The sequence below is a fragment of the Gavia stellata genome, chromosome 1 (assembly GCF_030936135.1).
Source record: "Gavia stellata isolate bGavSte3 chromosome 1, bGavSte3.hap2, whole genome shotgun sequence".
NCBI classification, from domain to species: domain Eukaryota; kingdom Metazoa; phylum Chordata; class Aves; order Gaviiformes; family Gaviidae; genus Gavia; species Gavia stellata.
In genome coordinates, this window is record NC_082594.1 from 129,833,272 (window position 1) to 129,847,957 (window position 14,686).

Consider the following 14,686-nt stretch of genomic DNA (forward strand, 5'->3'; position numbering starts at 1 on the left):
AAACATGATGCTGTGGTTCTAGAGGGGCAGAGGTTTTTGGAGCAGTTTGCAAATATGCAACAGGCCTGGAGAAACTCCAAGTGCAACTGGCTGGAGAAGATCTTGCAAGACTGCTTGAAATGAAACTACGTGAAGCCTGCTGAAAGTGAATCCAAACCTGACAAAAGCCAAAAATGCTTCTGATGCAGCGAGGAACTGAGGATGTCGGGCATGCAGCCTGCAGGAAGGACAAGCCGTGCCGGACTGACATACCACAGAAATCCTATCTTCATGAACACAGCTACCGAGGGGATGTCATCAAGAACTGCATGAGAAAGGAGGACTGGTTTAATGTGATGGCATTGTGAAGTCATTCTCCAGCCTAATGGAAAAGCTTCATACCCAGGTGTAGCATCCAATTGCTCTGTTGTGAAATGAACTCTGAATAATCAAAGCTGAGTAAGCAACTGAAGAGACAACTGAACAATTTATCTTGGCTCAAAAAATGCACAAGAGTGACTGTGACTCTCAGTCATCCTGAATTGATAGGAACCAGCAGAAAAGTTTCTAAGCTGACCTCTCTTGCAGTGGAATCAAGTAAATTTAAGGGATGAAAGTCAGATGCATTTCCAAATGTGTGGATAAATATTTTTTTTACTATAGCCTTTTTTGGGAGTTTAAAATACTCCATTTTCTCTGCCCCTAAGTTTCAGACATACTCAGACATAGTTCCAAGGAAGCTAGTCTGAAAAGCAGGTCCCAACCTGCAACCTTCTACAAAGTTCATCGGCGTTCTACAACTGGCAGATCCCACAGCTCTGCTTCTCCTACAGCCAGTTAGCATTTAAATAAGTCTGTGTTACAATGGAAGTTTTAAATAGTAGTATTCTGTGGCAGCAAATGGAAGTGGTGGACATCATCTGTAAAAATTTTTTTTTTTTTTTTAAATGAAACATATTCTAAATGAATTCTTATACAAACTAACATTTTACATGTTGAGCCCCAGACTTAACGTTTCTGGCAATTTTTATGCTGCAGAGTTGCATGTCTTCAACTGTATTGCGGCTGCAGAACCCAAGCTTGCTCAATGAACACAGGTTGCATTTTTATGCTAAACTTTCAAATCTAAGTTGAATTTAAGCATCATGCTGGGAGTGGAGAAGAGGAGAATGTTTCGTGACTTTTTTGCAGATTTCAAAACCAGATCTGCTCAATTTGATTATTGGTCACTTTTAAGGGATACAGAGTAGATGGGACAGATCCCTGCCAACAGCTGGCAGAATGGAAAATTGAGGACCTCACTTTCTTTTTCTACCTTCTCAAGAAGTGAGGAAAAATGACTTGAAATTTGAGGTAATTGTGCTGTTCTCCCTCTACTCCCAGCACAGGAAATATCTGCGGGTCGGTATCTGCCCAGTTCTTGCACTTTTCTAGACAATGTCTCATAGCTGTTGATTTTGAATGCAGTACTCGCAATTGTAACTCTCTCTGTATTCTCACCTCAGCTTTCTACCAGGGCTTTTCTGAATAGTTGCTACAGAATTTCACAACACAAGATTTGGTGACAAGGGCATTGAAAAACAGTTGGCTTCGGTAGTTTGCACTCATTTTCTCTTCCAGTGTTGCCTTGAGAATATATGCTGCCTCAGTAAAAAAATATATGGGCAGAAAAATATTCATGGTACCCACCCATTCGGACTCGCATTTTCCATCACGCTTCCCTAACGATTCAGTGAACATCCTTTCATATGACTACTAGTGTAAGATTTACAGCATTTGTTCTCTCAGACTTTCCTAAAACATACTGTCTCAGTACTGTAACCTTTTAACTGAAGAGACCAGGCTTACTATGAAATTGAGTTATCCCTACATTTAAGTTGTTTCACCTCATTTCTATGCGTAGGGGGCTACATATCTAACAGAAGATGAGAAAACCCCAATGCAACACAGGTGTGTGGACGATCATTCAGTATCCTCCTTTCTACATGTAAAGAAATGATTCAGAAATTTGTTTCTGCGGAAGTGAAAATCATCATCTCAAGCTATAATTTACTGAAGTTAAGCCTTTACCCTGGATACTCCTTCAGCTATCATGAGAAATAACATTAGTTTGCCAGTACTATGTATTCAGCTATGAATTGGTCAATAAAAGTTAATCACACCACTCACAGTAGTAGCCTTTAAAAGAAACCACAGATGGGACACAGGCTATCAGCAATTTTATTAAAGTACTCCTCTGCTTCAATACAACTTAACTCAAGTGTAAACAAAGCAGAATCATCACAATCGGAGCACATACGTGCTATAAAATTATTAATTCACAGATGTTTACTTCCAATACTGCAGAACTGAAAACGTTCAACTGATGGTAACAGCTTCTAGCAAACGTTGAACCAAATCACAATCTCTGCTTGGCAAGCGTGTCAATAATGAAAATGCATCTATTTCCTGATTATTTTACTTCCACATCGTGAAAATCAAAGCAATGGTAAGGCAGAGCACTATGGTTTTGCTGGTAAGGCCCCTCTACTCTCAGATTTCTAACTGAGCTACAAAAGGACTTACAGGACTGTCACCGGGTTATAAACAGTTGTATTTACAAAAACTCATTAGATGTAGTCTCTCAGGATTGCAGTTATTAATCAAGAAACAAAACAGGACTTTTTGAAAACGTCTGAAGGCAAACGCCACAGTTTACTGCACAAACTCCTGAGGAACTCTGGCCATCTGAAGTGGTCACAGGGACCACTTCACACCTCACAAAAGCAACGTAGCAGAAAGCAGTGCACCGCTCCAAGACACTGCTCAAAAGGAGAAAACTTGTACCATCATCAGCCCTGACAGCAACTCTAGTTTTCCCATCGGTGGTTCTTACGTAAACTGACCCAACTTGGACATGCTGAGCTTGACATACACTGAGCAGATAGGCAGTAATAAGAAACCACGGAAGTCATAGGAAAAGTAAGTGCAAGACAGGGAGCCTCCAGAGGAAAGGAGATGACTGGAGGATTTCCAGCAGGACAGACAGAAACCCACTGTAATAGAAGCGAGGTTTACATGGTCAAAAGCTGGTGGAGACATGGCAAGAGCCTAGAAAGGGCAGAGCACACCCCATGAGACCATAAAGCAGGCTACAGAAACACTGAGCCTCATCAGCCCATGTCCTCCACGCAGGAGAGTGACAACTTGGTGTGGGTTGGTGTCATACACTCTGTAGGACAGGGACAAAGACACCAGCAGCTCTTCTAGTGAGTAACACAGATGCAAATAGGAAGTTCTACTCTTTCAACCACACATTTTGGTTTTGAGGGGGTTTTCACATGCATGCCACACAAACACACATGTATCAAGGTAGCAGTTAAGTGGCAGAACCAAGGAGGAAATTCTCTTAATACAGTCCCCTCGTGGTGATGAAATCAATAAAGCCAAACAGCGTGTGCATACATCTTATCCTCTGTAATATTCCCCTCTTATTAAAAGCATAGTATAGATTGAGAGGAAAAATATACTGCTCTCTCTAGAAATCTTGCTTCCTTCATTGCAGAAGTTGAAGGAGGCGGGGGAGGCTAGGGTGCTGGGAAGTCAGACACAAATCTTTTAAGCTATGAATTATTCTTCCATGCCTCTAATTTGAGAATCACAGAATATTCACAGCTTACCAAATGAAATCAATCAACTTGTGTTTGAACATAAGTGATATATCAATGTTATGTATTCTGAAACATCAGGTCTTTTTCACTTGAAAAAACAAGACTCTTCAGGTAGAAGGTATCTTTGCCCTACATTTCCTCATTCTCCATCTGCAAAAAGGAGTGCCCTTTCTAACCGTTCACCTCAAAGAGCTGAAAGGAAGGAAGGAATAGAAGGCGGCTACATATGTGAAGAATCTGGCACAAGGAAATTTAATAACACTGTTTTCAAAGCCAAGTACTAATTGCAGGCAACAAAGGAAAAAGAGCCAGATTCTTCAAGAATGAGAATCACACATTAATAAATATTGGCTCAGTACGTAAGCACTATTTCCAAGCACACTGAAAGTGCAATCCTTTAAGAGGGGAAAAACCCTATATAATTAAAAGATGATATATCGTTATGGATTACTGCAAGAGGGGCATAAAGATCATAAAGTTCTGAAAGAAGCGTGCTAAGTGTTTTCAAATGCGGTTTACATGCAACATCCTGTACGATGGTGACAGAATATATATGTTGACAAAGTTGTAAGAGTGCACGTTTTCATGCTGATTCCCAAGGAATAATGCAGTCAAAAAACCACTTTGAATTCCATACCTTGATTATTTCCACCAGCTGATCCACACCACTGTCACCTGGAAAGATTGGTTGTCCTAGTAACAGTTCAGCCAATACACAGCCTGCTGACCACACATCTAAAAAGGGGAAAGAAGTGGAGGACAGGGAAAGGTATCAGTAGAAGGTACATATTAGGCCATTTATATACAAACTGACAGTTTTAAGCTACTTACTTTCTTCTTTGCCATGTTTAATACTGTATATAACACAGCTAAAACTAAAAAACATTCCTCTTCTAAATGTTAATCTAGAAAACACAGACACCTGATGTAAAGCAATGGTGGGCAGACAGCCTTGGAAGTCAAACCATGAGACAATGAGAACTGGAAAATAATGTTAAACACCATAATATATTGACATTAAAACTTACACATGCAGGGGAAAGACCTGAGAACATTTGCCATCTGAAAATTCAGAATTTCCCAAAACCCTGGGTTGTTTTTGGATCACACTTATCGTGAACTATGCATAGGTATCATCCACCACAACAACTGATGTTTTTACTGTTTCTGAATGTTGAATAGACTCAACTTTTCATGCATATATTGAAAGCTTATATACACTAGCAGATGAACCAGTACTGCAAGTATTACTTGTATTCTGCAGTACATGATGATTAAGGGATCTGGGAGACAGCCCCTCTAACTCAGTCACATCAAGACCTAATCTTTATCCCAATTCCATTTGCAAACTTGGCTGGACAACAGAACTGCAAGTCATAGACCAGGTCAACAGCACCCATCGAAGAAGCCATCAACTAATTTCCATACATATACCAAAAGCCACAAGTAGTCACTAGCAGCTACTCCTCTACACAAAGAAAATTTTCATGATCTATTACAGATATATCTTCTTACATATAAATAAGACAATTCAATACTACAACAGCAACTTAAGAATGTATCTAAGTGTACTACAGAATATAGCATTTTATTTTTGAAACACAGTTAATCTGAACAAAAAACTTAAAGGAAATGCAGTAAACACTGCGTAGCAGATGGTTGTGAGAATTTGCTGTAACTGCACACCAAATATTGAAGTTTAAGCTGCTCAACACACTAAAAGTATCGCACCTAGATGCAGAGACAACTGTTTCTCTAAAAAAATAGATTGACTGTAAGGTTTTCTGGGAAAGCCATCATTTGTTCAATGCATATCTGAAACCTTACACTAAAATCTAACCTCAAACAAGCAATCGGTAATGCAAGTTTTGTAAAGCCTATGATACTGTAATGACCCAAAAGGGAAAAGAACAAGAACAGTCCCCTTCCAGCCATCTTTCTTTGAATTCTCACCTACTTTTATGATCTAACCTTCCCCTGAGAAGAAACGGTAGCATCACCATGACTCAAAACCCAGAGAATTTACCTCCTGAGGCCTCTTCCAAGCTGAGATAACACACGCTACGACAGAGATCCTTATTCTCCTCGTGTATTTGAATTACGTCATTGGGAAGCAGGATACACCCAAGATTGTCAGTTATGGCTAAAGGTCTGTGTAAGGAAAACGTCTCTGACAGTTCTCTAAACAGTCTATTATCACTTTGTCACAACCACTAGAGACTGGTACAAAAAAATAATTAAGAAAAAACCATTCAGGAATTCAAGATTACTAACAAATATGACTTTTCCTTGCCCCATTTCTAAATGAAAGAGAGCAGGGCTATGCAAAAATACTTCCCCCTCCTCTCAAGAAAGATACGGTTCAATTGTAACATACAGTAGACGAAAAGCACTGCTCATTACTGCAGCTTTCAAAATCATTCACCTCTAAGTCAAATAGATGCATTTTTACATAATGCCTTAGTACAAACATTGCATCAGGGTTTATCCTAAAAAGTAACTACTTAGAATACAAACAGCAACCAGAAATAATCCGAAGTTTGACTTTTGAATTTCAAGAAGCAAACAAATCAGATTATGCTTTTTGATTTTCTAGTCATATTTAATAAAAATGATATGGCCACCAAGGTGCTAAAATCTCTTTTGGACAACAAATGAAGAAGGCATCACGTAAATAACATTTAATTGCATCCAACTGCTATATGACGTCTCTCTCTAATAGCTGCTGCTGTTGGACCAACATGTACCAACAAACAAGTGATGCAAAGAATCACTTTTTAGGTCATCCCATGCATACTGGGTTTATAGAAAATGACACAGCAGTTCAACAGATAGCTTAGATTTCTTCAGACGTATTGAAGAAACAAATTAGACGTACTAAGCAGTCAGAGTACTGTAACTTAAAAGCCCAGTTAAAGGCACCTTAAAGGGTTTTGAAAAAGCTGAGTCCTCTATACTGAATATGCAAAACAAGCGGTACCCCAAAGCTATAATCATTATTTACAATTTCAATCCTTGTTTTGCACTGAAAAACAAACAGCTCATGGGGAGCAAAAGTATTTGACAGAACATACTCACGTCAGCTTTGGGTTTGTGTAAGTCAGCACTCACAACTCACTTCCTTTTAAAAATTTTGAAACTATGTTAGCAAGATTCCGCCCCCCCGAATTAGACTGTGGCTTTTAAAAACTGTTTTAAATAACCTTCTGGTCTGGCTGCTCCATGAAGTTGGCTTTGTGCTGTTTTATCTTTTCCCAGTCTCCCTAAACGCCTTCGCACTCCGTCAGCCGATTTCAGACAAGCCTGAAAGGCAGAAGTCTCAAATCCGTTGCAGAAGTTTTGTAAAAACCGTGGGGAGACTGTGCATCAGTGCTGTTGCTGAGGAGAGGAGGGCCACGTCGCTGTGGGACGTGCTGGGCTTGCCCCCACACCACCACACTGCAGCTGCAAACAAGTCGAAGGATGTACAAGCTCTCAAGGTCCTTGCTCAAGCAAGGAGGCCAAGCAAAAACAGCAGAGAAAGCTGAGGGCATCGCAGGGGGAGAGGGGAGGAAAAAAAAAGGATGTAGGTGATGAGGAAATAGCTGGGGAAGTCTGAGGAATACTTGCTGTATTTGTGATGGGTTCAATCCACCAAACATACAACAAATCCTTCGGAAACCTATGTAGTTGTTCCTCATGCAGTGAAATCTTCCAAACCAGGTGGTTTAATGCTTTGTCAAAAGTCTATTTAATTTTCCTTGATTTTCCTCGCTAACACTTTAAACACGCACTGAAATAAGCTACCGGCATTCCAAAATACTCAACTTTTTTCCAGGAGTGTAATTTCACTGACTTCCAAATCAGGACTTGGGCAATGTTCCCTGGGCAAGGAAGTGAACGAACCCTTGAAGCATCCTCGGTGAAAGCCAGAGAGCGGAGGCTAACTTCAGCAGCTCCAAGCAGGGATGGCAACAAAACACAATTTACATAGGTGTTTATAGAACCCTGGTGAGCAATGTACAATATGGAAGAAACTGGGAAATCTCAGCTCTGCTGAAACTCAATGGAATTTATGCCATCAACTTTAACAGGACTAAAGTTTGGCGCCAGGGTAGTTTGCCCTTTTTTTTTTTCCCCCTCCCCTTTGAATCTGGCATTTTAAAATTTATCTTCCAAATTTGGATGGTAACATTTTTCTCAAGCCTGAAGTAAACAATGTACTGAATTCTATATTTAAAGACATGGTACTTAAGACAAGTGATAAGGTAGTTAAGATTAGCTTTTGATAGCTCCTTCCCAGACCCTTTTCTGCCTTAGCACAGTCACAGCTAACTATTACAGGTTACTAATCTTTCAGAGTAAGTTTGTGGTGTACCTACCCACTCCCATGGGACAAGAAGCATTTTCTGAACTATTTCTTTTTAATATGTGCAATTTAATTAAGGCGGAATATGACTATCATTCACATGCTTTAAACTGTTAATAAACAAGGTAAGAGAGAACTTTAACAGAAAACAAGAATCAAGGCAACAAATCACCTTTATGCCAAACTAGTCGGGACAGTGTGAAATTTTAGGAGAAAATACTGAAAGCTATTAATTTTAAGTAGAAGAAAGTAGGCAAGGCTACTTTCTTCATACTTTCAGTGAAATGTAGTTTAAACAATATGAACAGTAAATGCAACTGCCAGCCAAAAGCAACCTTCAAATAAGCTTATTTCAGATAGCTTTCACACATTATAGTAGCAGCTAATGTCACATCTTTCGCAGACTGAAGAACGCTTAGACAAATACTATTATTACGTGAACTACCTGCACTAACTTAAGCACACAAAGAATCATACAGCCTCCTATAGTACAAAACTTTTCTTAAATTAAGTTTCTGTTACTTTATTGATCTCCACAGTTGTTAAGTGGACATTAACTTATCTAATAATATCATCTGTGTAATCCCCTTGCTTTGGAATGCCATTTCAGCGTTAAAGAAGGTAAGAAAAGGAAAATTTCCCTTTAGTTCAGGGAGAGGCATCCAGCAGAACAACCTGCCAAACACCCTCCTTAGCCTGAATTGTGCAAGTGGGCAATGACCATTTCCAGCTGCCTGTGACAGAACACTCCGTCCACGACTTTCATTTTTGTGATCTCCAACCCTGCCGTTCCAAGCTGAGAAGCTGGCCCTCTTCTTCACAGCACGAGCGCCGCTCATTTTATTATGCTCCAGCTCCTCTAACTTCTTATTTGGAGGACACGAAGGAAAAAAACAAACCCACAGAAAACCCACCAGCTGAGCCTGCTCTCATCCATTTAGTACAAATTAAGAACTTCCCTTTATCAGACACTTTATGGGGCACATTTACCTTTCTATGGTTTTTTTTCCCCCCTCATCTATTCATCTCTGCCCCACTATCCCTTGATCTTGATGGACTTCTTCCATCTTGGAAGTGACTCAGAGTTGCTGCTCTGGAAACAAACTAGTAGGGAAGAAACCAGGAGTCAGAAAAGCAGCCCTAGGAAGTCGTAAAATCAGCAGCTTCTAGTTGCCAAATGCCAGAGCACAAAGTGCTTTTCATCGCTGCTTGTTTGGAACACTTTTTAGGATGTCAGAATGAGAGCAAAATTCTGAATTACGGGCATGCGGTGCTATGTCGGTGCAAGTTTTGTACCTCAAGCTACCACAGATTATGGAGACAGAATAAGGCTGAAACCTTAAATGCTTGGAAAGCCATGCTCATTCCAGTACTTGGAACAAAAGCTAAACACAGGTGTGTCTATTTTTCTGCAAGGAAGAGATGAAACTACAATGACAAGTGATAGACTATTTCAGTAAATTAATGCCTGTGCTTATTTTCAGCATTGGAAGTTGCTATCTGAGATACAGAGGCAAATACTTTTCACTGTTCGGCAACAGGTTTGGGACACACCTCGCGATGGTTCTTCCCCGGGAAGCTCTGAGACAGCCCGACTACGCACGCCTCCAGAGGAGCTCCTGCTCCAGACCGCTGAGGTGAAACCCTCTCTTCCCTCTGTCTTAGCGCTCATTAGGAAAGTGAATGAGTAACTTTGGGATACTTATTTTGGGACACCCCAAGAGAAGCCAGCGATACAGCCACGCAGATCAATCTCTCCCTGCCAGCAGCTATAAATGTTCCCTCTGGAACGCTCTCAATTCCTGCCAGCGCAGTGACAGAGAAAACGCACCGAGACCAGCAGACCCTTGTTATCCAGAAGCGCCATCGCGTTCTGGTGAGCTCTTCATTGTCCCATCACCTAACCCAGTAAAAAAAATAAAATGCATGGTCTGGGGGTAAAGCTTAACTGCACAGCTTCTTTCTATACAAGAGGATCACATGGCATCAGAAACATCTGCACCCACCCCGGCTCCACCGCCTCTGTTTGTCCCAGGACGTTGTAGGGGAATATGGGCAGCCATCCCACATTTTTTTAGCAGGCAGCAGCACCCAGATGACCAGCGCAGCCAGCAGCATGCCGGCAACGTACTCTGGGATGGCGTAACGCATACGGACCTGCAAGGAAGAAGCTTCGGCCAAAACGCTGTCAAGGGATAGCTGAAGGGCTTGGTTTGCCAAAAACCCCAAACCAAACCTCCTACAAATCAGCTCCAGGAGCAAAATTATGAGCTATCCCCAGCAAGCCTTAAGGACACGCACACACTTGCAGAATTCATAGTCAAAGGTGCACACAGGCCCAAACTCTACAAGCTATGGAGGCAACCAAGTGACATGAATGCATGTGCCTGACCATTGAAAAATCCCTTAAAGTTGTAACGCAGGCAGGCGACAGAGCTATTATGGGCCTGGATTTATAGCTATGTGGCAACAGGGATTATTTAAAAACTTGAGTAGGTCATTTCCCAGGTCATTATTTTAATAATAGTCCCAGGTCTGCCGGGTGACACACACAGAGGCATTAACTGCAGTAAATGTGTTTTGATGCTACTCTTACTATCATATATATTTACATACAGCACTAACGCAGTACTTTACAAAAGCACAAGAAACACTACCCCTGGCTGCGAGTTATTTTTAAAGAGACCTTTTGGGTTAGACTTTAAGTCATGCACTTTGATGAAATAATCAAGACCCTAGAAGTTAAAAGCCAGTTTACAGTTCTGTTGTGACATCCAGGATGAAAAGGCAGATCCTGGAACCAACTTTAGTTTCTGCTACACTGAAGAGCAAGTAACATTGCAAGGACAAATTCATGTGTTAAAAGACAACCTAGATGAAAACCAGATGACTAACTACTGAAATGGTCATGATGCAGGCTGGCTGTGCTGTCAGTTCTGGGCCACCACAGTGTCACTGCCTAGGTTTAAAAAGCACTGTTTGCTCAGAAATACTTCCAGTAATTACTATAGTGCAGTGTGTTAAAATCCTAAGCCTTGCAGTAATGTCAGCAAACAAAAAACCTCAGGAAAACAGCTGGATGCCTCGCAGATAACGTACGAAAGGGTTCTATTTGGAACACATTTGGGCTTCGTATTCTTCTCCGATTCTATTTTTAAAGTAGTTTTAACATAGCATATTTAAACAGATGAGTGAAGATTCCTACATCACATTTAAGCTCAGTTTTTGTTACCCCCCTGCCCCCATGTGAGTTCCTACATTGAGAAAAAGACTACAGCAGGAAAAGACTGTTGTGCTAATAATTCAGAAGAAAACAAGAACTGGAAAACACAAGCATGTCCACATTAAAAAAAAGGTTTCAAATGCAGTATTACAATACTGAAGCATCTCATGGTTTCCTACAGTTTGAGTTATGAATAAATTACTGATAATTAGTGTTCTTTCCTCTCCCTCTCTTTTAAAGAAACCTATCTATCTGTGCCGGTTCGTTGGTATACAAATGCTGCTGGTTGAGTTTGGATGAGTAATCCTATGTGGAATACGGAATAGTTCTCACTAAGCACTGCTGCTGCCTTATCTAGCAAGAACTAAGGAAAACCATGGTATTTACCACCACTGGATGCAGCAGCATCACAAAACTAAACCCCTAGAATTTCTAACGTATTGCAGGACACTGGGAAACTGCAAACTAAGTTTGCAAAAGCATTTCATTACTTCCCAGCTCCCAAATGCAAAGATTTTGTTGATAAGGAAGTGGAGGGAGGAAAGGGTAGGAAGGAAGGAGTATTTGCTGAACTTCATTTTCAAGCTGTTCTGTGCTAGTTTCATTTAGATTGATTTGTTCAGAGAAAGGGCTTGGGGGAACAAGGTGTTTTGGCGGGGCATGAGAAAGTCTGAACCACAACGCTTGAAATTAATGATGTTTTTGACAAGTGGAAAAGGGAGTCCTCACTTTAGAACGATTGATTTATTAGAATTATTTTCGAAACCAGCAGATAAGAAAACAAAAATGGAAAGAGCAACTTTAAAAAGGTTCTGCAAAAAAGTGCAAGATTAAAGTCATTATACAGTTGGAGCAAGAGACATTTCACAGGCTTATCTACAAAGCAGTCTCTACTGGTGACACCTAAAATATTATGCAGTTATCCTCTGCAACAAGTTGTCTCAGTGCACTCTGATAATGCAGCTGAGCCAATCTATTAGCTCTCAGCTGTCAAAAAGATGTCAACCAGGATCAGCCGCCTTCCTCTCACTCACGAGCTCCCGTCTCTTTGCTTTTACCTGGGCTCTGCTGCTTATCAGAGCACACAGTAACGTTAATTCAACTCACTAATGTAGCAGAAAGTTAATCTAACCAAACTAAAAGTCTCCTGTCAATTGAAGCCAAATCGGTGCATGAAACAGTGACCCATGAGAGCCAGGGTATCCAGGGGCAAGAAAGAGTAGGGCTAGGGCTGCCACGTTTGGCAGTGGCCAACCATTAAATAAGTCCTGCCTTTTTATCTTTTTGGTGCCATTGCTTTCCCCAGACTTCTTACAGTTATGCCTTTTTTTATAGGAGGGGAGATATGTGAATGTAGCTATAATACATACTGAAGAATAACTAATGGGGAAAAAAATTCAGCAAGAGCAGGTAAGTCTTCTATTTTCAAAGAACTGCAGAGTTGAAACAAACCAGCCAGCCAATGAGTTTAATACTAGTTAGAACATCCTAACTTTAAACACACTTTAACGCATTATAAACGTATTCTGCCAAGACTTGATCATGATCTCCAAATCCTTTTGAACACATTAAACCTTGCCTAAGCGACTCAGGTCCAAAAGCAAGGTAAAAGCTTAGCACAATAGTGGGGAACCCGAGAGCCAAATCTCATCTCTCTAGCACCAGCCGTCAGAAAGGGCCCAGGGAATATCTTGACTAAAAAACCTGAACAAGTTACCCATAACCAGCCAACACACTGTTGTTCATTTTGCTGTGCATTTTTATGATTCCACTGTATGAAAACACAGCTATTGCCTGTACTCTGCCAAAACCTCCAGCTTTCCCAACATTTCCATGACACGGCTACGTGCCAGGTATTAGAAAGAAGGCTTCTTCGTGTTCAAAATTAACTTCTGCTGTCCTTTAGTCATTAACAGTGTAAGTTGAATCAGAAACACTACTGTATGCAACATTAAAACTGTCAAGAGAGTTTAAAGCCAATCATCAGGCCACGTGTTCTCTCCCACTAAAACCACTTTACTAAAAGCCAAGTAAATAAATGACAGAATTATTCATGTCTAAATCATAGCATATCAGATGCAGTAGTTGATATTTCTACAATCCTTCTTTACAGTTATTTTCAGTCATCAAATGCTTTTTCAGCTTGAGATCTCATACCTACTTTTAAACTAAATAACAAAAATCACCCAGAGAGCTGGAAAATGTTTTGTCTGAACCCAGATTTCCCCCCATACATTAAAAAAGCCCCTTTCCTAATGCAACCGACACTGAAATCTCAACAGGTGTAGAAATCACAGCAGCCATCTACAAAATCTGTGTATTTAGTTAAGAAGTGGTATTTGACCATTTACAATGAAATTCTGTGTTTCGGGATCATATCCAAAATCTCCGGAAACCTTTACACTTAAGCACAGAATAAAACCACATCTGGTACAGATGTCAGCAAATATACATACGTACCTATACTGGAGGTATAATCGGTGGCTCCAAAGATCAACTCTGGTGCCCTGTAGTACCGAGAGCAGATGTATGAGACATTAGGTTCTCCACGAACCAGCTGTTTTGCACTGAAAAGGAAACAAAATAATAATCTTTCAGTAATTAATAGTTTTACAGTATTGCAGTGCAGACCAACATTAAGCTTTGGCACTCTTCACCCAACCCCAAATCCTAAATGCTAAAGTACCGTGTTCTTCTAAGCTGATGCAAGCCGCAGACCCAATGATTTACTGAGAAATCAGTCCAATCCATCAAGCAGCTACCTTATAACTGGACACAAAGGAAATTCTGACTACAATCTAGGCGATAAATAGGGTCAGATTTTTGGCTGGCAGTTGTCTTTTGCCAGGTACAAAGGTTTATTTACAAAGGAAAAGAGGACAGAATACAGTTCAGCTGAACATAATCATCTTTTAAGGTTCGAAAGCTCTGGATACTCACCAGAACTGAGATGGGTTTTTTGTTGTTGGTTTGGTTTTTGGGGTTTTTTTTTGGGCAGGGGTTGGTTTGTTTGGTTTTTTTCTGTTAACACAGAGGAATTGCCACCTTTTTATGCATTGTAACTTTTCAGTTTCAATGCAATTCCTATTTTGCTCCTACACCGGTGAGGCAGAGCTGAGCAGGAGATTCCCGAGCCACCAGGCGTGACGATGCACTGCTTGAATAACAACCGTCTGACATTCCCACTCACTACGGGCAAGCGAATTTAGCAACAGCCACTTCAGTGACCCCTTGCACATATGCCCTAACTATTTTAGCCTGCAAAGTTATAGCACAATCTAAAGACTGAACTTTCCCAGAAGGAAATCTGTCTCCTGTCTCAGTGTGGATTCCCAGAATTTCTGTATCAGCTCCTAAGATGAGGGCTGGACTCTAAAGGTGATTCACTTGAATGGATACTGGAAATAAATGTGCCATTGGAACCTAGGATATAAACGTCCACTATCTAAAGAGCTTCAATTAGAAGTCTTGCTTCTGATCTTAAGC

General features: G+C 40.6%; 1 protein-coding gene across 2 annotated transcripts in view; it reads right to left on the reverse strand.

Annotated features, from left to right (window-relative positions):
• The window catches only part of GSK3B (glycogen synthase kinase 3 beta), a 148,538-nt gene that overhangs the window by 34,128 nt on the left and 99,724 nt on the right, over window positions 1–14,686 (reverse strand). For both annotated transcript variants that reach the window (XM_059816725.1, XM_059816718.1), the window contains exons 6-7: window positions 13,661–13,767; window positions 4,267–4,364 (exon numbers count right to left, since the gene is read on the reverse strand). In XM_059816725.1, coding sequence (XP_059672708.1) covers window positions 4,267–4,364; window positions 13,661–13,767 — 205 coding nt within the window. The remainder of the gene's footprint in view (window positions 1–4,266; window positions 4,365–13,660; window positions 13,768–14,686) is intronic.